The 25,168-nt window shown below is 48.7% G+C and overlaps 1 protein-coding gene across 2 annotated transcripts in view; it reads right to left on the bottom strand.

The window, feature by feature from the left end:
- scube3 (signal peptide, CUB domain, EGF-like 3) overlaps nt 1-25,168 on the bottom strand; it is a 413,853-nt gene that overhangs the window by 224,277 nt on the left and 164,408 nt on the right. For both annotated transcript variants that reach the window (XM_038819916.1, XM_038819917.1), the window contains exon 4: nt 10,763-10,897. In XM_038819916.1, the coding sequence (XP_038675844.1) occupies nt 10,763-10,897 (135 nt within the window). The remainder of the gene's footprint in view (nt 1-10,762; nt 10,898-25,168) is intronic.

Below are 25,168 nucleotides of genomic sequence, written 5' to 3'. Positions count from 1 at the left end.
ATAGTGTAGGTTAGATGGCCTTTAGTTTTTTTTTCCATGTCGGTGCAACATCGAGGGCCGAAGGGCCTGTACTGCGCTGTATCGTTCTATGTTCTATGTTCTAGCGCGGAGTGCTGTGCGCTGCTCTGGCGCCAAAATACGGCCCTGTGCGGCCGGATCGCATCTGCACCGGCGCAAGCACGTGACAGCCGTCTCCGCGCCGGCCCCCATGCAACATGGCGGAGCCCTACAGGGGCCCGGCCTGGATGAACATAGGGCACCCCCCCTCTGCCCCCGTAATGAGCGTGCCTGCCAATCGGTAACCCCTGATCGCAGGGCCACCCCTGGCCACCGTGAAGGCCCCCCTGGGGTCAGATTCCCCTTGCCCCCCCCCTCCCTCTACCGAGGTCCCACTGGGTGGGACCATATGTGAACCACGGCGGCGGGACTCGGCGGAACGCGGTGGGCACTGAGCCCGTCGAGCATGGAGAATCGCCACGGGGGCCGCTTTCAACGGCCCACACAGGCGCCACGGCGACCGCGATTGGCCAGAGAATCGGTGGCCCAGCGTCGGAGTGGCGTGGTGCGATTCTCGACCCTCCCGGCCAGGCTATCTACACATTAAGGGGTTCAATTTCCTTCAGTGGTGTACAGGGTAATATGTTTGTACAAAAGTCCTTCATTAACTTAGGGGCCTCACGGTAGCATGGTGGTTAGGATCAATGCTTCACAGCTCCAGGGTCCCAGGTTCGATTCCCGGCTGGGTCACTGTCTGTGTGGAGTCTGCACGTCCTCCCCGTGTGTGCGTGGGTTTCCTCCGGGTGCTCCGGTTTCCTCCCACAGTCCAAAGATGTGCGGGTTAGGTGAATTGGCCATGCTAAATTGCCCGTAGTGTAAGGTTAATGGGGGGATTGTTGGGTTACGGGTATACGGGTTACGTGGGTTAAGTGGGGTGAGCATTGCTCGGCACAACATCGAGGGCCGAAGGGCCTGTTCTGTGCTGTACTGTTCTATGTTCTATGTTCTAACTTAACAGCTGAATTAAAATCGAATGCAAAAACACTGAAGTGAATTAAATAGGGGAAACTAGATCCCTTGGAGGTTTATATGACTAGTGTTCAAATAGCTAATTAAAGCCACAATCTGCAGGACAGAAAGGTGTAAGGGTACCTCAGGTTCATGGCTGTGTTACAGCAAATGTACAGTGTGTTTATAAGTAAAACAGCTTGTTCTTGATAGGAATTTAATAGCATGGCAATTAACAGCAAGGAAAATCCAAACGACAAACTTACCCCTGAACCAAGATTGTAGAACTCACTCCTAATTTTAGTTGCGGCAAATCATTTGAAAACAAAATCGTTTCGAAGCTCAGTATTTTATTAACTTCCAAAAAAATAATGTCCCCACATTCTATGCTGCTACCATGCTGTCATTATACAGGTGGTTTTTATAGTATCATATAAATCATCCACAGCTTCCTCGAACTTATTACAAGAGGCTGTAAAAACCATTAGGAATTTGAGGTTTCATTAAAGCATAAGGCTCTATTCATTTTGTGTCACTATATTTTACATATAATGAGCTGTCCAAACAGCTGAACTGCCCAAAGGTGGAAAGATGCCGACTCTCTAGACTTTCTGGGGTAATGGCAAGGGGCAGGGCCAATTGTATCTCCACAAGACACCCAGTCTGCCTTAATGGCCTCTCTTCATTTCTTCCACAGCTTTACTGTTTTATTGTTAAGTAATGGCTACCAGAAACACCATTCCTGACAAACTACCACTTTACCACAATTAAATGCGTTAAATGCTGTGTTTAATTCAGGCATTTAGGGCAACCTCCAAATTGGAAGTTTCTGCAAATTTGACATTTGAATAATAAAATGTTCGGGTGGGGGTTCTTTTAATGCTACCTCTTTAAAACTCATGGATTCAGTGCGTCAGCTTCCCACTGAGACCCGCTGTTTATTCCGTGATTCAAAATGTGATGGCTCTCTTGTGACTCGAGAAGGTTTTGATTTGAATCAGCCGGATAGTCCCATTATGCTGACGGGTAATTTGGTTGTTATTACAGGAGTGGAGTAAACTTGTGATTACTGTAGACTTCTGGTGCAGACACGATGGGTCAAATGTTCTCCTGCGCCGAAACAATTCTGTGATTCTGTGACTCAGAAGGTAATCAAAACATCCGAATAAAAGGCAACCAACGGACACTGTGTGATGATGGGGGATGGGTTAAGGGAAGTGAATAGTTAAGGGAAGTCCATAAAGTGAGATTTTAAGGAGTTTGAAGGAGGGATTAAATAAAAATGCGGAAGGGTACAAGAGTATGTGGCAGGGATGATAAAAATCACTTCAGCAAACTGTGCGGGAAGACCACTGGAAGAGGAGTATAAGGGAGGACAGAATCCACAATGGGAAGGCAACATTCATGGACATGGTTGGAGGAGATTTCGGAGATATAGAGGGGTGAAGCAATGAGGCACTTGTGGATAAAAATAAGGAGTGGGGTTCTCTGTTTCCGAGACTAAGCGTTGACGCCAACGCAGAATCAGTGGACTTTTACGAGAGAAAAGCTAGCGCCACAGCTGGACTGATTCCACTGCCGTTGAGGGGCTAGCACCGGGGCCTTGTGGAACACAATCGATTTCAATGAAAAATGGTGCGGGATTCACCGGGTCCATGATCGACACTCGGGAGGCTGACAAGCTGCAGCCGCACATACACATTACACTCCCCACACACACTTATCCAAGTCAAAAAGATGGCACTGGTTGTGCTGGACCATGCCCATACAGCTGATGAGTTGGCTGGAGCCAGAGGGCAGCCAGGGGGGTGCCCTGGGGGGGTCACCTATATGACCCATGGCACCAGGTTCAAAGTGGGTTGTTAGCGGTGTGCGCAGCTGCATGGCTGCATTGCCGGCTGCGGCAATGGTGATCCGTGCCCGTCCACCCTGACCCCACAGCCCATCTCCTGGCCACCCCCCACTACTCCCCCCGGCCCTGGCAGAATCCCCCAGCCAGCGGCACAATTGTCAACAAACTACAGAGTTGTTGAACACCTTCCGTACCCTCTCTCTCTCCCTCAACAGCCGCCACGCCAGTTTCACGAATTTTGAAAGCACAAGTGAACCACGTTGTCGGGAACTCGGCCCATCGGAGGTGAAGAATCGTGGAGGCCCCGGAGAATACTGGGTTGGATCCGCTAATTAAATCAAAACGGCTTCTACTGTACGTGCGTTCCGGAGCGATTTCAGCGTCGGTACCGATTCTCCATCCAATCACCTTTCCCGAATTCGGCGTCAGCCAACGGAGAATCCCGCCCATGGACTTTGACTTTGATGCGTTGAGAAATGGGAAGCCAATAGAGGCAAGTTAGGATAGTGATGAAGGAGTAAGGCATGGCCTGCAATAGGCTGCAGGTTTATGAAGGGTGAAGCCTGCAGAGGCTGGTGGAGGAGAATGTTCAAGTAAACAAGGTAATCTGGAGACAAAGGCAGAATGAATAATTGTTTCAGCAGCAATGGCAGCACGTCAATATGGACAATGATTTGGACGCGGAAACATGCGGTTTGGCGATGGCCAAGACGTGTAGTTTCAAAGTCACAGAGGATGAAATTAAGCCCCGACTTATGGATCATCAGCCTGATCTGAATAGATCGTCATGGGGAAAAGGAAGGAAGTTGGGACAAGAGCATGATAATGGCTCCAGACTCCCTGATGAGCCCTGCTGACAAATAGATGTGGTGCTGTAGCTATCTAAGATGGCCACCTGCAAAGGACCATGAGAATTATTGTCAACCCAGGACTCAGACAGATACACAGCCTATGTGTATCTAAAACACAGGAAACCAGACCTGATCGAAACCCCCGCTCGTTTGCATTTTAATGACCCATTTTCCCTGGACAATAGAAATCCAATCAAGCAACCGGTACAACCAGAGACTGATCGGCGCCACTCCCCTTACTCAGAAATTCCAACTGCCAAGGTCAATGACCGCTAAGGACCCGCCCAGCTACCAAGGCACCCGCCCCTTTATTGCCCAAAATCGAAGAGAGTGATCAGAGCTCATCAAACTATTGGGTCCAAGGTTAAGGACCGTCCCAAAGAGCGCAAAATCCCAGGGAGAAAAAAGAGAGCACAGCCATGTGTTCTGTCTCTTTTGGATCTGGCCTGTGCCAACCCAATTGTAGCAGGAACAGCCAGCCAAGTTCAAGACCAACGATCGCTACCTAATGGATGAGCCCAGCAGAGACACAGCCACTTTCTTCGAACCAGCCAAGTGAAATCCAGATAAAGGCCTTTATCCATTTGCACAGTGTCGGTCACCCTGAAGTTAAGTATAGATTATTGTAGCTGATAGGTGTAGTTTAACTCGTAGTAGATATTGTGTTTGCATGTTGAGATAACTCTTGTGTATGTAAATAAACCATCTTTTGAACTATCTGGTTGTATGGTCATTTGATCCATATAAGGGAAGGGTTGTGGTTCATGAAGATAAATTGAAATACCCACAGTATTGGCGACTCTGTTGGGACCGAAACAGAGCAACAGTGCAAAGGGAAAACAAACACTTATCCTTTTGCCCCATCCTGCAGTTTAAAATTCTATTTGGACTTTTGGAGTGTCTGAACCAGAATGCAGCTTAAGAGGCCACAAAAAAGTAAATTGCCGTCCATAAAAATAGGTATCGAGGATTCTGCACATAGGGTTCTTCCTTTAGTCCGGGTGCGAGTCAGCGATTAACGGCCCCATGAACACCAGGCAATACAGATCCTGAGCTGCCATTTATGTAGTCAGAGCACCAAGGTTGGTACTGCCGAAGAACAGCATTATATTTCATATTTTGAATAGAAAATAGTTGTGCTGTTTCAAAACTTGATGCTGTGTGCTATTGCTTTCATGCACTCAGATGCAGGCAATCTTCAGTCCTGTACCAACCACTTGTTTACACGTGGCTTATCTGGAGGCAGATGAGGGAAAACGACCGCAAATAAGCCTCTCGATAGCTGCTGAAGATATTCGCCTTAGCCTTTCCTGATCCACCAGCAGTTGATTCCCAACCCAAGAGCAAGAATCAACCGACAAGTATGACCGTTCAAGCTCGAACAGAATGAGAAGCCACTCACTGAGGAGAACACGACCTTCGGACTGCCACAGCATCATTCATCACAATCACACAGCCTATTCCTCCATCACTGTGCTCACTCCAGGGAAAGCTGCACTAGTGCCCAAGCTCCTGTTTGGGTTACTGCTAGCTCAAATATAATGTCAGTATGCACACATTGAAAGGACTTATTAAGTTTAAGTAGGTGACAGGAGAGTACAAAATGAAAACTTGTTGGCTTCTGGCTAGTGAAAATAGAATTCCAACTATTAATATTCATCAGTAGTTCACAGCTGTAAAAATTCAGTGTTCCGTAAAACTTCAAAAATGCATGAATTAATTTTTGAGCAGTTCTGAAGAAAGGTTATCGACCTGACTAGTCAACTTTGTTTTTGTCTCCATAGATGCAATTTGATCTGCCAACTGTCTTCCAGCACGTTTTATCTTTACTTCGGATTTTGACGATATTTTAATTTTATTTAATACAATTGATTTTTCTTCTGCGTGGCTTCCATTTTATCCACCCCTTTAGAATGTCTGGTGCCTTCAGGTCCCAAAAGTCCCCATATTTTCTGTTCCTATCCTGCCTGTGTCAGATAGTGTGCCAGGATCATTTAAATAAGGCCCAACAGGATTTGGATGTCTGGGGTGCAATCCCTGTGGCTAGTATACTCAGTGTGTTCCACCTAAATTGCTGCTGGACAGACAGTCCATGCAGTGTGGCCAGAGTTTTACGTCAACCACACTTAATTGCCGCTTCAGGGCTTTTTGCCGCCAAAGCTCAATTTTTAAGCTGGCGGGCAGGTGACAGTTCAGGAGGGAGAAGGCCAGAAAAAAAAACCAAAGGCTGGAATTCTCCGGTCATCAGGATTCACTTTTCCCACTGGCAGTGCACCCCCGGAGTGGGGGAATCCCATTGACAAGCGGCAGGAGGATAGAATCCCGCCGCCTGCGAATGGCATGCAACGGAGGAACACACGGCTGGGAGACAGGAAAACTCTGCCAAATTTAGATCTCGGGCAGAATTCCCCCTTCTTACTTGGGGAGTCCTCCCCTTAAGGCCCGATGACCTCAGGATCACCCTCAACATGGCCTATCCCCCAAGAGCTTGATTGACTCACTCGCAACCCCTCAGGCTTTCCCTACTCTTCTTGGATCCTTTAGCTGTCATCTGGGTCCCAGGTCTTCGATCCGTGCCTCTTCCAGCCACTACAGCACTGTGCTTGGAGGGACAGGAGAGCTGATGGTCAATCTGATTGGGCAGTAGCTCTCCAAGGCGGAATTTCCTCTCGAGTAAGAGCGCCTGTTTTGCCATCTGCCAATCAGGGGCTGGTTTAGCTCACTTGGCTAAATCGCTGGCTTTTAAAGCAGACCAAGCAGGCCAGCAGCACGGTTCGATTCCCGTACCAGCTCCCCGGACAGGCGCCGGAATGTGGCGACTAGGGGCTTTTCACAGTAACTTCATTGAAGCCTACTCGTGACAATAAGCGATTTTCATTTTTCATTTTTCATCAATGCTTGTTAAAAGTGTAATATGGCATTGGGGCTGCCTGAGTCCACAGGGATGTGTTCCCCACCGGCTCTTCGGATGGCGGGGGCTCTATAGATCCAGGCCTCTGACTTCTTGTAAATCAAGGATCTCGTGTAAATGTTAAACAGTGATTTGATGTGAAGACAAGACAATTAAAAATAGCTTTTCCAGTTTCCAATCCACCTGAAGGGTTTATGAATGAAGCATTAACCAGTGTGTGTTCCTCACAAATGTTTTTGGGTATCTTCTGCATTTCCAGCATTTCTGTTTTTATTTACTATTTTAAGTATCTCCAGTTTTTACTTTTGATAAACATCCTTCTAAATTTACAAGTGATCTTGTAAAGGAATTTCTCCTTGGGGGTCTCATTTCCACAAGGCTGCAAATAAATGGGGGCAGATCACCTCAGAGCACTACTACCTACTATTACCCAGAAATGTACAGAAACAGGCCATTCGGCCCAACTAATTGAAGGCAGCAATATGGATAGAAAATGGTGGAAATGCTCAGCAGGTCTGGTAACATCTGTAGAGGGAGGTAAAGCTTCAGTTCCATAACCTTTCATCACCTCGGCAGCACGGTAGCATTGTGGATAGCACAATTGCTTCACAGCTCCAGGGTCCCAGGTTCGATTCCGGCTTGGGTCACTGTCTGTGCGGAGTCTGCACATCCTCCCCGTTTGTGCGTGGGTTTCCTCCGGGTGCTCCGGTTTCCTCCCACAGTCCAAAGATGTGCAGGTTAGGTGGATTGGCCATGATAAATTGCCCTTAGTGCCCAAAATTGCCCTTAGTGTTGGGTGGGGTTACTGGGTTATGGGATAGGGTGGACGTGTTGACCTTGGGTAGGGTGCTCTTTCAAAGAGCCGGTGCAGACTCGATGGGCCGAATGGCCTCCTTCTGCACTGTAAATTCTATGATCACAACAGGAAAAGGGTAGAAAGTATTTTAAGCGAGTAAAGAGGCAGGGAAATAGGAGTGGGGTGGGGTGGGAAGAGAACAAAAAGGAAGGCGTATGAATGGGTGGAAGATTGGAGAGATTAAACAATCAAAGAGTTGATGGTGCAAGGCAAAAGGGGATGGTATGGGGACAAGTAAAGAAAGAAAAGATATGTCTAAAGGAGCTGCTAATGAGGAAAATGTAGAATCATTACCAACAGCTGCCAGCCAAAAACAAAAACACAACAAAAATGGGAGTCGAGGTTACAATCTGGAATTGTTAAACTCAATGCTCTGCCCAGAATGTTGTAAAGTGTTCAGTTGAAAGAGGAAGTACTTGGGTTTGGGTACCTCGAGCTTGGGTTGAGTTTCGCTGGAACTGTGCAGGAAGGCGAGGACAGAGAGTGTGGGAGAAAGATGGAGAATTAGACTGACAGCTGACCAGAACCTCAATGTCATGCTTGTGGACTGAACTTGTGGACATTCCGCAAAGAAAATCACCCAAACTGAGTTTGACCTCCAAAGGAGGCTGCATTGTGAGCAGTGAATACAATATGCTAAATTGAAAGAAGGACAAGTAAATTGGTTTTACCTGGAAGGAGTCTTTGGAGTCTTGGGCAGTGAGAAAGGACGAGGTAAAAGGGCAGGTGTAGTGCTTCCTGTGCTTGCATGACCTCTCTGCCTCTGGTGTTCCAATGAAGTTCAATGTAAACTCGAGAAACAATTTGTCATCTTATGATTAGACACTTTAAAGCAGGGGTGGGAAAACTATGGCCCGCGGGCCGCATGCGGCCCGCCAAAGATCTTTATGCGGCCCACCAAGATCAAGTCATTAAAAAAAAAATTTTTTTAATTAAAATTTTTTATTTTTTTTTAAATTAAAATTTTTTTTTTTTAATTTTAAGGTTAATGAGGGGGGGGCTGTTGGGTTACTGGTATAGGGTGGATACATTGACTTGAGTAGGGTGATCATTGCTCGGCACAACATGTGTTTCATGTGAAGTTTCTACTTTAAAATATTAATTAATAAAAATTAATTGCTTTTTTTTTCTTTAAAAACCTTTTATTTTGGCTATTTTAAATATTAATTATTTTACTTAATATACTATGCAGCCCTTTAAAATTGTGAATTTCTGAATGTGGCCCTTGCACGGAAAAGTTTGCCCACCCCTGCTTTACAGCCTTTTGGACCCAACATGGAGTTCAAAAATTTCAGATTGTAACCTCAGCTTCCATTTTTTTGTTGCCGTATTTTTGGATTTGAGCTGTTGGTGGTGATCTTGCATTTTCCACACATGCAGCCCCTTTAGTCACATATTTTGTTTCTTTACTCCTCCCGTTATCATACCCATTTGCCTCGTACCATAATCTCTATTGTCACTTAAGCTTTCCAGCCTATCCCCCATTTGCTTTTTTCATTCCCTCCATCTGCATTTGTTTAAAACCCGTCACACAGAACCATAGAATGGTTACAGCTCAGGAGACCATTCGGCCCATCACGTTTATGCTGGCCCCATGAAGGAGCAAAGGGCATCTCCAACTTTCTCCAGTTCAGGTGAAAGGTCACTGACCAGAAAGGTCAGGCTGAATTTTGCCGTTGTTCCTGACAATGAATTCCAGGTCAGGAACCACCTGGAGGTAGCCAGGGTGGGATGTTGGGGGTGATTTTCCTGGAGGCAGCCAATTAAGAATCTGCCTCTGGGGGCCCCCACCCAATTAGGGATGGTGGCTGCGTTCCAGCGTCGGGAGGTCCGATCAGCAGAGCTTGCAGTGTTGGCGATACTCAGTCATCAGCAGGAGCAACAGCAGCAACATGGAGGCACTTTCAGTGAGAGCGAAGCAGCTGCTGAAACTGAAACACTGAAAATCGCTTATTGTCACAAGTAGGCTTCAAATGAAGTTACTGTGAAAAGCCCCTAGTCGCCACATTCCGGCACCTGTTCGGGGAGGCTGGTACGGGAATTGAACCTTGCCTTGGTCTGCTTTCAAAGCCAGCGATTTAGTCCTGTGCTAAACCAGCCCCTGATTGCTGAAGCAATCAGGCAAGCATTAGTGAAGACGTCAGTCTGTCTGAAGTGACTGCTGCCTGGGGATAGGTCTCATTTTGTGAATGACTACCTGGAAATAAATTTAAGCTCTCCAGGTCACAGCTTGGACCTGCTGCTGCTAAACTGCCTCCCATCCATTCTTGTGTTCCTCGCCCAGAGTGAGTGAGGCCTGTCTGTCCCAGAGAAAATCTTCCTGCAGCGGGGAAAACTGTGACAAGTGGCTCATTACCAGCTTTAACTGGCTTTCCATTGCTGCCGGACAGTTTGCCATCAAACCTGTTTGTCCGACTCCAAGAAAGGTGCAGGGAATTAGGAATACAACAGGGAGCTGACCTGACGAGTTTCTGTCAAATTTCGTCGTGCTCCTGCCTCCAAAGTCATCTCCATAGGTTCTGGAAAATTCAGCCCGTTAGCTCGTTTTTTTTTTCTCCACAGGTGCAATCAAATTGCAGAAGTATTTCCAGAATGCTCTGCTTATATTTCAGATTTGCAGCATCTGCTATAATTTGCTTGTGTTTATGCTCCACATATGCCTCCTTGTATTACGTTAGTTTGGTGAGGAAAAATTGTCCGAATCACATTGTTTGAAGAGCTTTCAGGTGACACGCTCAGCAAATAATGGGCTAATCACATTTAAAATATCAAAATTGTCGACAGACTGATCAAGATGTTCTCACCTATAAACCGTCAACGTTAGAGCCAGTATAGGAAGAGATGGAGCATTTCACATTCCAACACAGTATTGTTAGTTATCTGCCTAATTAACTCTTACTTGCAAAGAAGTGAACGGCTCAACATGGTTTGGAGGAAAATCCAACACAAACATAAACCGTGGTTTATGCTTCCTCCAACAGAGCAAGTTGTAAAGCAACAACCCTCACAAACAGAAATATGACTGGCATCACTGCCTAAATCAGGGGAAGTTCACAATCGTATTACGTCCTGAGGTAACTGGACAACACTTCGGCCAACTGACCCAATGCTGATGCCAGACAGTCATTCCCGCAGTTAGACTGAAGAGCTGGCAGTTTCTTTGCAAGAGATCAGTTCTGTGAAGAGGGAACGATGATAAAAGAGGAGATAATGGCACCGTCAAATTAAGAGAAACCACTACAATTTATCAATAATCCGATGATACTTGTACTAAAATGGGGTCTGACCTTCAGGCCTCAGGATGCATGTGTGCTGGTTGTCACTGAGGAAGAATCCTTCCCGACATCGGCACTCGTAGCTTCCCATCATATTGACGCAGATCTGCTGGCATCCACCATTACTATCTCCACATTCATCCACGTCTGGTGAAAAAGAATACAGAAACACCATTTAAACAAAAAAACAAACATTATCTGCTTATTCCATTGTAGAATCATAGAATCATTGAATCCCTACGGTGCAGAAGACGACCATTTGGCCCATCGAGCCTGCACCGACCCTCTGAAAGAGAACCCTACCTAGGCCCATACCCCGCTCTATCCCCATAACCCCACCCAACCTTTGGACACTCAGGGGCAATTTAGCATAGCCAATCCACCTAACCACACTGGAGATTAGCCTGGTCTCACCACAAACCTTCTACTTCCAACCCTTTAACAATACATCTTAGAAATGGGAATGGAAGGTAGAGAAATGGTCCCTCGAAAAATAGGAGATCAGATATTTGCAAAGTTGGAGGGACGTGCACGGTCTCTCCCTCCCTCGACTGTTATTAGCTGCTATGAGAAGAAATAACAATGCGACATTGGTTTATTCTGCAACAAAAGGCTTTAAACATGAAGGAAGTCCAGTTTGTAACTACTGTTTCCCCACAGGGAGTGCTCGAAATCTCAGCCTTTCCATCAGGAAAAGCAATGAAGAGAGGTCAGGTATGTTACCAACAGAACAGGGGCAACAAATGACAGAAATTGGAGGGTAGTTCATCTCCAGCAACTGGTATACACCTTCAAGTGGTCAACCCAACATGCACTGGCAGAAATAATGGCAGAGGTCTCACTCTGGGAACAGAGAAACCAAAAGCTAGATTAAAAATAAATCCATAAAATTGAGGTAGACTGATTCCTTGTGGGAATTCCAGGGTGGAACTGGTGGTCTACTCCAATCGTACACTCGTGGACCCCCTACCATGAATCAGTGTCTGATGGTCAATGCATCAGCTTTAGTTGCAGTGCAAGTAGCAGCCACCCAAATCTCTGGGTGCTGCAAGGGAAGGTCAGACTGCGGACTGCATAGCTGTGGATTATACAGCGATATGCAAAGAGACATGCAGGGAGTCACCGCAGCTCAGCAACCTAGATTTTATTCATTGAATTTAAATTCCACCAGTTGCCATGGTGGGTTTTGAACCCATATCCCCAGAGCATTAACCTGGGCCTCTGCAATACCGGTCCAGTGACATTGTTACAGAATCGCCCCAAATGATAAATTGTCAGGCGTTTTGGCATTTGAGCTCACCATAGAGACTGGAGCCTAAATTCAGCTTCTTAGTCTGCTCAGCCACACTACCACTGACAGTCTGGCAATCCTTCCTCCAATGGGTTATTAGGGTTTCCAAAGCATTGTCACATGGCAGTGACAGTCACTCCATGGAACCTGTTGTCCTCTCTCAGATTGACAGTGTTTGTCCTCACACTGCCACCATTATGTCAGCTCCATGCTGCTGCCCCTCAGCCAGTGCAGACGGTCAATGCTGAGGTGGTGCAGCCCAAAACTGGGATTTCTTGAAGTAATCTGCAGTGCCATCTGAAGATTTGTTCACTGAAAGTTAGCAGCCTTACACCAGCTGTCTGGAGGCAATGAGGGAGCATCGTGCCAGACACAGGGGGAGCACCTTGCCGGACACTGGGGGACCGTGCCGGACACTGGGGGAGCACCGTGCCAGACACTGGGGGAGCCCCGTGCCAGACACTGGGGGAGCCCCGTGCCAGACACTGGGGGAGCACTGTGCCAGACACTGGGGGAGCACCGTGCCGGACACTGGGGGACCGTGCCGGACACTGGGGGAGCACCGTGCCAGACACTGGGGGAGCCCCGTGCCAGACACTGGGGGGGCACCGTGCCGGACATTGGGGGAGCACCGTGCCAGACACTGGGGGAGCACCGTGCCGGACACTGGGGGAGCACCATGCCAGACACTGGGGGAGCATCGTGCCAGACACTGGGGGAGCACCGTGCCAGACACTGGGGGAGCACCGTCCTGGATACTGGGGGAGCACCGTGCCAGACACTGGGGGGGCACCGTTCCAGACACTGGGGGAGCACCGTGCTGGATACTGGGGGAGCACCGTGCCGGACACTGGGGGAGCACCGTGCCAGACACTGGGGGAGCACCGTGCCAGACACTGGGGGAGCACCGTGCCAGACACTGGGGGAGCCCCGTGCCAGACACTGGGGGGGCACCGTGCCGGACATTGGGGGAGCACCGTGCCAGACACTGGGGGAGCACCGTGCCGGACACTGGGGGAGCACCGTGCCAGAAACTGGGGGAGCACCGTGCTGGACACTGGGGGAGCACCGTGCCAGACACTGGGGGAGCACCGTGCCAGACACTGGGGGAGCATCGTGCCGGACACTGGGGGAGCACCGTGCTGGACACTGGGACAGCACCATGCCGGACACCGGGGGAGCACCGTGCCGGACACTGGGGGAGCACCGTGCGAGACACTGGGGGAGCACCGTGCCGGACACTGGGGGAGTACCGTGCCGGACACTGGGGGAGCCCCGTGCCAGACACTGGGGGAGCACCGTGCCGGACACTGGGGGAGCACCGTGCCGGACACTGGGGGAGCACCGTGCCAGACACTGGGGGGGCACCGTGCCAGACACTGGGGGAGCACCGTGCCAGACACTGGGGGGGCACCGTGCCAGACACTGGGGGGGCACTGTGCTGGACACTGGGGGGGCACCGTGCCAGACACTGGGGGAGCACCGTGTCGGACACTGGGGAAGCACCGTGCCTGACACTGGGGGAGCACCGTGCCGGACACTGGGGGAGCACCGTGCCGGACACTGGGGGAGCACCGTGCCAGACACTGGGGGGGCACCGTGCCGGACACTGGGGGAGCACCGTGCCGGACACTGGGGGAGCACCGTGCCGGACACTGGGGGAGCACCGTGCCGGACACTGGGAGAGCACCATGCCAGACACTGGGGGAGCACCGTGCCAGACACTGGGGGAGCACCGTGCCGGACACTGGGGGAGCACCGTGCCAGACACTGGGGGGGCACCGTGCCAGACACTGGGGGAGCACCGTGCCGGACACTGGGGGAGCACCGTGCCGGACACTGGGGGAGCACCGTGCCAGACACTGGGGGGGCACCGTGCCAGACACTGGGGGGGCACCGTGCCGGACACTGGGGGAGCACCATGCCAGACACTGGGGGAGCACCGTGCCGGACACTGGGGGAGCACCGTGCCAGACACTGGGGGAGCACCGTGCCAGACACTGGAGGGGCACCGTGCCAGACACTGGGGGAGCACCGTGCCGGACACTGGGGGAGCACCGTGCTGGACACTGGGGGAGAACTGTGCTGGACACTGGGGCAGCACCGTGCCGGACACTGGAGGGGCACCGTGCCAGACACTGGGGGAGCACCGTGCTGGACACTGGGGGAGCACCGTGCCAGACACTGGGGGGGCACCGTGCCAGATACTGGGGGAGCACCGTGCACCGTGCCGGACACTGGGGGAGCACCGTGCTGGACACTGGGGGAGCACCGTGCACCGTGCCGGACACTGGGGGAGCACCGTGCCAGACACTGGGGGAGCACCGTGCCAGACAGTGGGGGAGCACCGTGCTGGACACTGGGGGAGCACCGTGCACCGTGCCGGACACTGGGGGAGCACCGTGCCGGACACTGGGGGAGCCCCGTGCCAGACACTGGGGGGGCACCGTGCCGGACACTGGGGGAGTACCGTGCCGGACACTGGGGGAGTACCGTGCCGGACACTGGGGGAGCACCGTGTCGGACACTGGGGGAGCACCGTGCCGGACACTGGGGGAGCACCGTGCCGGACACTGGGGGAGCACCGTGCCAGACACTGGGGGAGCACCGTGCCGGACACTGGGGGAGCACCGTGCCGGACACTGGGGGAGCACCGTGCTGGACACTGGGGGAGCACCGTGCCGGACACTGGGGGAGCACCGTGCCAGACACTGGGGGAGCACCGTGCCAGACACTGGGGGGCCACCGTGTCGGACACTGGGGGAGCACCGTGCCAGACACTGGGGGAGCACCGTGCCAGACACTGGGGGAGCACCGTGCCGGACAATGGGGAAGCACCGTGCCGGACACTGGGGGAGCACCGTGCCAGACACTGGGGGAGCACCGTGCCGGACACTGGGGGAGCACCGTGCACCGTGCCGGACACTGGGGGAGCACCGTGCACTGTGCCGGACACTGGGGGAGCACCGTGCCGGACACTGGGGGAGCACCGTGCCAGACACTGGGGGAGCATCGTGCGAGACACTGGGGGAGCACCGTGCCAGACACTGGGGGAGCATCGTGCGAGACACTGGGGGAGCACCGTGCCGGACATTGGGGGAGCACCGTGCCAGACACTGGGGGAGCACCGTGCCAGACACTGGGGGAGCATCGTGCGAGACACTGGGGGAGCACCGTGCCGGACATTGGGGGAGCACCGTGCCAGATACTGGGGGAGCACCGTGCCAGATACTGGGGGAGCACCGTGCCAGATACTGGGGGAGCACCGTGCCAGATACTGGGGGAGCACTATGCAGTACATCGAAGTAGCACTGTGCTGGACATTGACGTAGCACCGTGCCCGACACTGGGGAGCACTTTGCAGGAGATGATGGATTATCGTAGTTGTGTGCAATGTCTCTAACATCCGAGCCATATGACATATGGCTACTTAGCTAATTTTAAGGAGTCTAGTGGCAAAGCTTGTTCAGTGAAGACCTATCGAATAAACCTCTTGCATCAAACCCATGTGCTTCTGCAATCCTATTTAGTTTGTACTGTTTGTCTAAAGATACAAGAGCTTACAAAGAAAGGAATTTGGAGACCAGAGCATGATCAGAAGAAAGGATAAAAATTTTATTTTTCAAAAAAATCATTGGAGTGGAACAACTTCAACAGATCAATCGATCAATTGATTAACAGAAGTCCAAAAGTCACTGGCATCGGAACCGGTCAGGTTTTGTAGCAAGAATTCAAAGGAAGGGCCCGTACCAATTTTAAACCAGCAATCCAAAGGGGTCAGGCTGCAGGGCTCGCAACGTACAGTACTGTAAGACACGGAGGTAGGGCAGGGCAAAGAACAAAGGATTGTCACCTGTTGGAGCCAAGTTAAAGTTGTTGAAAGTGGGCGTACGGTAAAGTTGTTGCAAGTTAAAGTTTATGAAAGTTAAAGCTGTTACAAATTGATAATCCTTCTTGAATGAACGAGACTACTGAATTAGGCAAAGCATTCCGATACTGTGAAAAATGGCGGGAAATTTTGGTGCGATGGACTCTTTTGATGAGGATCCAGAGAACCGAAGGGCCTGTTCATGTGCTGTATTGTTCTTTGAACATAAGAACATAAGAACTAGGAGCAGGAGGAGGCCATCTGGCCCCTTGAGCCTGCTCCGCCATTCAATGAGATCATGGCTGATCTTTTGTGGACTCAGCTCCACTTTCCAGCCCGAACACCATAACCCTTAATCCCCTTTTTCTTCAAAAAGCGATTGCTGCTTCATAGAAGAACCAGGCCAATATTTCAGTGCACCGGCGAGCTGTCATAGAATCTATAGAATCCCTAACAATGCAGAATGAGGCCATTCTGAAAAGTTAGAAGTCTATGTAGGAACCGGTGTGTCATCGCTGTGCAAAAACAGGCCATTCACAGGCTGATTGCTGGAGCGAGGACAGCCAATGTAAAAATTGTGGCACAATTGACCACACAACAAGAGCTTGCTGAAATAAAATAAGTTCTTCCGAGAAGAACACTCAAAGGAAGTCACAGAACTCATTCAAAGGAAGAAACAAACCGAATTCAACTAAAAGAATTCATACTGTGGAAGAATAACAACCTCAGTGAAACCAAAACTAAATTCACTCCAGTGAAGAATTAATGTTGAACGTGCTATCAGTCCAGGGCGAGTCACACCATGTTTGGGTAGGGCCAAAGTTGAATGGGCAATCTATTAAAATGGAGGTCAATACCTGGGCTGCTGGCTCCCTAATTTCTGAGATCATCTAGGAACAGAAAGTTAACCATCTGCCCACACTCCACCACTCCTGCTCATCACCCCTTCTGCTCACTGTCCCACCAACCCACCCCTTCACCTACTCGCCCCTCTCCCCGTCTCTCCCCATCGGAGACCTGATGAACGACCCAAGATGCCCATTGGGAGCTTGCAGGTCCCAACACACTGAGCTCCAAGGGAATTAACCTGTGGAGTTTCACTTTACAACAACCAATTCCTCTGTTCTTTGGGACCCTCCGTGAAAGTCTCCGACTCCGAGTTAGAGTCGATGACTGGGGACAATTCTGATTTACACACCTGGATAGTCACCCAGAAAATTTTAGACAGAAATATCCTCGCCTAACTCAGAGGGTAAATAAAGATTTGACCCCCCCCCCCCAATCGCTCACACAGACCCCCCAACAACCTCCTTAACGTCTGTCTCCACCCCCCCCACCCACAACTACCCCTCTTGCTCAGAGTTGACCCACCACCCAACTAGCTTCTGAGGCATCTGCCGCCTCACCCACCCTATCCATTATCTCAAGTCACACAATCATCCCAGCAGAATTGCAGGGTTACTTCGTGGCACAGAAATGTACGGTGGCGGCAGCAATTTGGCAGTGATTGCTGCTTCGCAGAAAAACCAGGCCAATATTTCAGTGCACCGGCGAGCTGTCATAGAATCTATAGAATCCCTAACAATGCAGAATGAGGCCATTCTGAAAAAGCACCCTACTCAGGCCCCGTCCCCCGCCGTATCACATTAACCCCAACTAACCTGCACATCTTTGGACACTAAGGTGCAATTTAGCGTGGCCAATCCACATAACATGCACACGTTTGGACAGTGGGAGGAAACGGGAGCACCTGGAGGAAACCCATGCAGACACTGGGAGAATGTGCAGACTCCGCACAGACAGCCACCCATGGTCAGAATCGAACCCAGGTCCGTGGCGGTGTGAGGCAGCAGTGCTAACCACTGTGCCACCATGCCGTCTGTTTTGTCACATTGAGTATGGTAGCATGATTTTCATTGCATGAATGCTGGTGTAGAAGCCTTGAAGTCAGGAAAGACCCCTTCAGAACATACCTCACCACTCCTTGTCGACCGTTACATCTTGAAACTACTATCAAAGACACCAAATACTTGTAGGATTGCAGCAACAGTCGGAGGAACTGACCCAACAATAAATCTGAGTACTGATGTTGGTGGAGGGGTGTTTCCTGCTCCATAATGCATGTTCACTTGCGCAAAGCTGAAGAAGGACATTAGATCATGAGTTAGGCTCCAAAATAGCAGCGCTGGCTTTAAATCAGAACTGCATGCTGATCGGTGTCATGATCTCCCTACTCTGCATACTTCCCCCTGGTGTTTACAGTTCAGTAAGGCCCTCATCAATATGGCGTCGGGTGCAAATCTCTGCTCAGGTTTGTGCGCCCAATGCGGACCCAATTTTGGAGCTTTAACAGATGTTGTCGCATCCACAATGGGCACCACCAAACCCACTTTCTTGCCTTGAATGTCACAGCTCAGATTTCTACATTAGGAACAGTTTGCTCCTTTACTAGGAATAAAATCTCACGCCAGCCATCAGCTACAATGCATGAATTTTTACTCACTCCATTAACTGTTCCCCTTTACAGGATCGCATTGGTACTCTTAAATGGAATCTAAAGGCATAATCAAATATTGTTAAAAGTTCCGTGATTTACAGTTCCTGGTCTTATATAATTGGTATCTGATCCGTTGCAGCATTTTTAATGAGAAACCATCACACCCGAGGTAAAAAAAATAAAGAAAAAAGTCAACAATGGAAATCTGAAATACAAACTGTAAATGGTAGAAATACAAATTCTCTGGAGTAGAAAGACAGGATAAAGTTTGTACCGAAACTCCTTAATCAGGGTCATTTCCTTGCATAAGTTTCTAGTCAGCTATGTATGGCCATGATTCAACTAATTGGGAATAAAGTCCCACAGCGAGCGCGTTTAGTCGCATGTTTCCTGGTGCTCGCAGCACCGAGAAACACATGGCTATACAATGTGACTCGTATTATATAAGGGCTCTCAGCGGGGAACGCGCGGCAAAGGCCACACATAGCCCCGTTTTGCACATTGAGGAGCTCCACTCGCCGAATTCCCCATTGCCGCTAGAGATTGGGATGCCATTTTTAAATGGCGTCCCGATCTCTGCGCCCCAGAAATGACCCCTGACCTTCCCCAGCCCGAACGCACTATAGGAAGATCTTCGCCCTCCCCCATGCCCCACAACACCAACGCAGGGTACCCTTGGCATGATAATGTGCAGAAAATGCCAGCTTGGCACCCTGGCAGTGCTCATGCCAACTGACAGTGCCACCTGTGCACCTTGGCAGTGCCACCTGGGTTCCTGCTGGCACTGCTAAGGTGGCACCAACAGTGCCAGGGTACCACCTTGCCCAGAGTACATGCAGCTGGGGGCCTCCAATCCTCTGGGAGACCCCCAGAAGTGCTGTTCCACCTGGCCCCCATTTGTGGAGACCGGTACTGAATGGTGGTCGCCCAAGGTCTCCGAGGCGAGGTGGATGAATCCCAAAGTCTCAGGTACCTCGGAATCTCCACATTAGAGTGAGAAGAGCCCTATCAGCTGAGGAAGCAGGCAGCAGTGAGGGAGATTGGTAGGGTGAGGGCCAAAAGGGTGGTTATGGACCCAGAGGGGGTGAATGGGGTATTTGAGGTCATTGGCAATGGCACTTAGGGCATCGAGGGGCTGCTAGAGGATTGAGCGGGGAGGAGGGTGCCGAGTATAGAGCTTTGCTAGATGTGGACAATTTGTTGTTATACATTTTGGACCCGTTGGGCGGCATGAAAGGGTCATGGAGATCCTGAGGTTATTTGGCCAGTTTTCGGGGTACAAATTGAACATGGGGAAGAGTGAGGTGTTCACGATTAATGCTAGAGGGCAGGAGAGTAGGTTGGGGGAGTTGCTGCTCTGGATAGTGGGGGCGAGTCTTCAGTATCTAGGAATTCAGGTGGTGCAGAGCTGGCCCAGCTACACAAATTGAACTTGGCACGACTGGAGGAGGGAATGAAGGCAGATTTTAAGAGATGGGATGTGTTACCACTGTCACTGGCTGTGTGCGTGCAGATGGTGAAAATGAAGGTGCTGCCCAGGTTCTTGACCATGTTCCAAAACATCCCTATCTTTGTTCTCAAGTCCTTTTTCAGGAAGGTCAATGGGATAATTTTGGGGTTTGAGTGGGCGGGGAAGACCCCATAGGTGAGGCGGATGTTCCTGGAGAGAGGGCAAGGGGGGCAGTGCCGAATTTCAATTATTATTGGGTGGCGAAGATTTCAATGGTGAGGAAATGTAAAAAAATTGAATAAAAATATTTTTTAAAAAATTAGAGTGAGACTAGCTGTCTAGTTCTAATATGCAAATTTGGCAAAAAGTAGTCCTGCCCACATGGGCAAGATTTACATTGCAATGTCTCGCGAGATCTTGTTGGCTCTCGTGAGGCATTGTGGGCCGGGTAGATCCCGGGAGCAGGGTGTCCTGGATTTTATCGGCCACTTTGCGGACAATCTGCTTTTCGTGTGCAACAAGGCCACTGGATCGCGCCCTTAACGTCACCAACAGATAAAATATATTACTCAAAGTGTGCTAGAGGTTTTACTGGTAAACTACTCACGTTTTATAAAGAGCATGGCGATGCGAACACAGTTTGCCTGCTGTATATTGTTGTGTAAACAGTTTCCTGGTATATTTGCCAATAACATACAAACAGGAAATCTCACTCAACAACTGTATCTTCTAATTGTCAGCGTTACATCCAGAATTTCACTGTGGAGGCAACAATTAAGCTGCACAAAGCTGATTGAAACTGTTTGAAGATCTGACTTTGGCTTGAAATCAGCAGTCTTTTAAATGGCTAAGTACAGGACAGGAGCTTATTGAACTGCCCAAAACAGTCGGCACATTTAACACATTAACAGCAGTAATTATAGAATCCAAATATTGCTGTAAACAATGAGATCCTGTGGTTGAAGTTCATTTGTTAATCGCCATCTTCCTCACTCTTCGCTACACTTCCAAAGTTGTGCATCATCTGCAAATTTTGAAATTGTGCCCTCTGCACACATATTCAAGTAATTAATAAATGTTACAAAATGAAGTTGGCCAGTTGGATACCATTCTCCAATCCGAAAAGAACCATTTACTACTCTCTACTTCCTGCCATTCAGTCTACCACTGGGTGTCTCAGGGAAATTTAAAATTAAGGCAGGCATCCAAAAGACTCAATTTGCCGTAACATTTTGAGTGTGTGATGGGTCGCAACCCGCCACATTTCCTGCACCGTTCATAATGTGACCGGTGGGAATTGGTTAGGAAATCCCCCATTGGGTCTAAACGTTCAGCCCTATGTTTTGACCTAACTCAAAATCTGTACATGGACAATGATATTGCTTTCCATAATTTGATAAATAATGAGGAAACATGACCTACCAAATATTTAACCTGCCCATTTAAGTGTTGGACATAACATAACACACCAGGCATTATTTCTTTGGAAGCTGGAGGAAGAAGAATTTTGGAGTCAGATAATAAACATGTGTTTCAATCGAAGTTGATTTTGTTTTCGCACTTTACTTTCTGCACTGACAAGAGACAGGTATTTCCTTGCAAACTGAAGGAATCTTTGCGCCCTATGTGTCTTTTTCACCTTCTAACATGTGTAAATATTACCAGGATACTTAACTTACAGGTGAAGCTATTTTTAAAAATTCCTTTTGAGAGCCATGTTTATATTTTCCCCTAAAACCGTTCTGTATGATCCCATCCTGCTTGCCAATTGGACCCATTGCAAGGCTTCTCCGAACAACAGCCATCCAATAAAAAAATCTCATTGCCTTCTGCTGATAGTGTAGGTGTCCGCTCTCCACCCAACCCCTACCCACTAGATCATGACCAGAAGTGGATAATTCACCAACTTTATAAAAAACTACAGCCCACAATTTTGATCACAGAGTATTTGCAAGTTGAGTCAGTTCGCTTTCTCAAATCAGCTCAAAAAAAACTTTAAATTAGTGCACTGTTTCAGTATTACAGTGACATTGTTCATTTAGCAAAAACAGCAGCACAGATAAGAGACCGAGAACTACAGACATTGGCGTGGTCATGTGGAGAAGATATAGTTCCTCCACACACCATAGTCAGTACAGGCTCCATTCTGCGGCTACTGATTGCAGGCGATTTTAGACAAAGGTCTTTCTGTCCTTAATGACATTTTAAAGTGTAGGTTCCCCCAGTGTTGGCCTGCCTACAGACCCTTTGTGAGATGAAATGCCACTTTTGATGTGGTTACCATTCAATTCTCTTACCTCTTGATCTTGGCACTTTGATTAATCTTGCACTATCTGCCCTCGAGCACAATTGCCTTTTCTCTTTCCAAGACCGAGTGGTTCAAATAAAGTTTTTAAGTGTGCCCTCCAGTGTTCTGTTTTTTTCTTTAAAAAGAGACTGTTTTCTCATCCATCACTGACGTGGAGTGCTGAAGGGATGGACTTTTTCTAACCTTGCTTGGTAATCCTCACCTTGGGGATACTGAGCCTGGTGTTTGGCAAAGCTATCTCGCTGATGTGAAAAGTTCTGTCTGCACTGCGGCCTGGCAGCGTATGGATCCAATCCTCAGTCAGCAGGTACAACGCACAGTTTCAAGAAAAAGTGCGTAAAAGAAGCCCTCCCAAAAAGCAGCCCTCAGATCAAATTGGTAACGAGCGAACTTGACGTCAGAGAGATAAGGGAAGCTGTAATACTCCTGACAGACATAATTAATTCTCTGGTCCACTCCAGCTTTGATCTCTCTGCACCAGTCAGCCTACACTGTTCTAATGAACTCAACACCTCAACTTTCTATTAGGCACTTTGCAGCTTTCCGGATTCAACGTTGAGTTCAACAGGTTCAGATCATAACCTCTGCCCTTTTAAAGACAGCAGTTGCTGGAAATCAATCTGCTTTTGCCACTAACAGCTCCTCCAGACCTATTGTTTTGTTTCTTTACATGTCCCCTTGATTATTCCCTTTTTGCCTTGCACCATGATCGCTTTTGGCAATTTAAATCTCTCTTGCTTTCTACCCTATTACAAACCTCCCCTTTCGTTAGTGGTGCAGGTAAAGTTAGTCAGATGTCAGCTTGCCAACTCTCCAGGACTGACCTGGAGTCTCCAGGAATTAAAGATTAGTCTCCAGGACACAGCTGTGTGCGACCCTGGAGAAAGATCATTGGGATGTTAAAACAGAATTTTTTTTTTTTTGTCATTTCCTTTGAACATTTCTGCAGATATGACCAGATATGAAAATATTGAGATTTGGAGATGGGGATGTGAAAAGGTTGTTTGGATGACAATCAAGCATCATCCAATTGGGTATTGAGTCTTTCTGCTTTCAAATTTACTGGGCAGGCTGTATGTCACAAGGTTGGATGTGTTGGCCGATCAATGTAGAGTAAAGGGTTAACATCAGGAGCACCGATACTGATGTAACTGCTGATGCAACTGTGATATAATGTCACATGACTAAGAGACTGCAATCTGAAGGGAAGCGAAAGTACCACCTTGTGTAAGGATGTGTATAGATCTGTAAATAAACAAGAAATTATTTTTCCAAGTAACAGTCTAAGGCAGCATTCTTCGGGTCATGGGCAAACCCTAAAGGGACTCCACAAAGATCCCAAACCCAAGGCGAAACAAGTAATGGTTGGAGCATGTGGGCAAGTCATGAGATGAATCCTCCAAGAGTATCTTCAATCACCGTTGGTAACCCAAGTTGGATATTCTGACAAAGGAACTGGTATTTTTTTCTTCCTGAATGAATGAGTAATCAGAGATAGCAGAATAGCCTTCCTAAACTGCATTTATCTTGTGACTTTATCATAAATTGTAGTCTGCAACCAGATTAGGTGTCAGCCATTCAACAATTACGTTGCAAAAGGAGGGTCCATTGGTGGCTGCTTCGGAGTAACAGCACCACGGTCATCCGGGCACACCCTCCCTCTTCCGGAGAATGCTTAGTTTAAACTCGAGTTTTTACATTTGTTCTTGAAGAAATACAACTCATTTAGAATGAATAGGCTGACAAACCACAAGCTGGTTACTTTTTCAACTGATTTCAACACAAACCTTGCAGTTGTACACGTGGATTCAGTGAATGTGAAGAGCCAATAGAGGTTGGAATGGTCCATTTCTTGTGTTCCTGACATGTGCCAGCAGGTTTGAATTGTCTATTGAGAAAATGTTGCACAGTGGCTTCAACATGGCAAGGTACAGAAAGAGATCCCTGCACCATGAGCCACACTTTAGATAGGCGACAAAGATACTGAATGAAGGTCTGTCTAATAAGTGGATCGAAGATTGTTTAAAAAAATGGAGATACCGAAGCTAAATGGAATACCACTGGGCCCATATGAATATAAGCTGTGGATTGCAAATGGTAATTTTACATTAATAATGAAGAGCTTCTTCTGGATTCTCCTCACACCTCTGGGTTCTATGGAGCTCTTGTGGCACAGTGGGTAGTGTCCCTGTCTCTGAGCCCAAGGCTCTGAGTTCAAGTCCAACTCCAGGACTTGATGGCCTAGGAAGGTATGGCCATAACGCAGTCTAACAGGTTGAGTACCTTTCCAACACCTGCCAATGGCAGACGGTAAGAGTGGGAGAGATTCCTGGTCTGCTATGTAATAGAAGGGACGTTTGAGCACCTATCATGACTGGGCTTGTAAAAGTGCACATCGCCACAGCAACTCAAACTCTTCGAGTGAACTGAAACACACCCCCACCTCTGGTTTCTCCTGCCCCCCCCACCCTCCCCCCATCACCACTCGTGGTGTTCTTTCTATGCTGTTTCCTTCCAATATGAGGAATGTGTTAAAGCGAGAGACGATTAAGCATACGCATCCTCTTCAATGAAGATGAAATGGCTCTGCACAAATATCAGTTTAATTAATATTCTGTCAAAGGGTCTTGCCCTGTGTCCCACTGTCAGTGTCCTGAGGTTTCTCTAAACTCCAAGATGGGGAGAGGAAGAAAGATTATGGAGAAGGATGCAAAAGGGAAGACAAAGAAATGGACGAAGAAACATAAGAAAATAAGGAGGACAAATCAGGAAATGCAGCAGAAAGGACATCACTGCAGCTACAACATTTAAATCATTGACTTCATAGAATTTACAGTGCAGAAGGAGGCCATTCGGCCCATCGAGTCTGCACTGGCTCTTTGAAAGTGCACCCTACCCAAGCCCACACATCCACCCTATCCCCATAACCCAGTAACCCCACCCAACACTAAGGGCAATTTTGGACTCTAAGGGCAATTATCATGGCCAATCCACCTAACCTGCA

The sequence above is a fragment of the Scyliorhinus canicula genome, chromosome 15 (genome assembly GCF_902713615.1).
Source record: "Scyliorhinus canicula chromosome 15, sScyCan1.1, whole genome shotgun sequence".
Classification (NCBI taxonomy): domain Eukaryota; kingdom Metazoa; phylum Chordata; class Chondrichthyes; order Carcharhiniformes; family Scyliorhinidae; genus Scyliorhinus; species Scyliorhinus canicula.
Note: the sequence above shows the minus strand (reverse complement) of the source record. Positions and strands in the feature narration are given on the sequence as shown.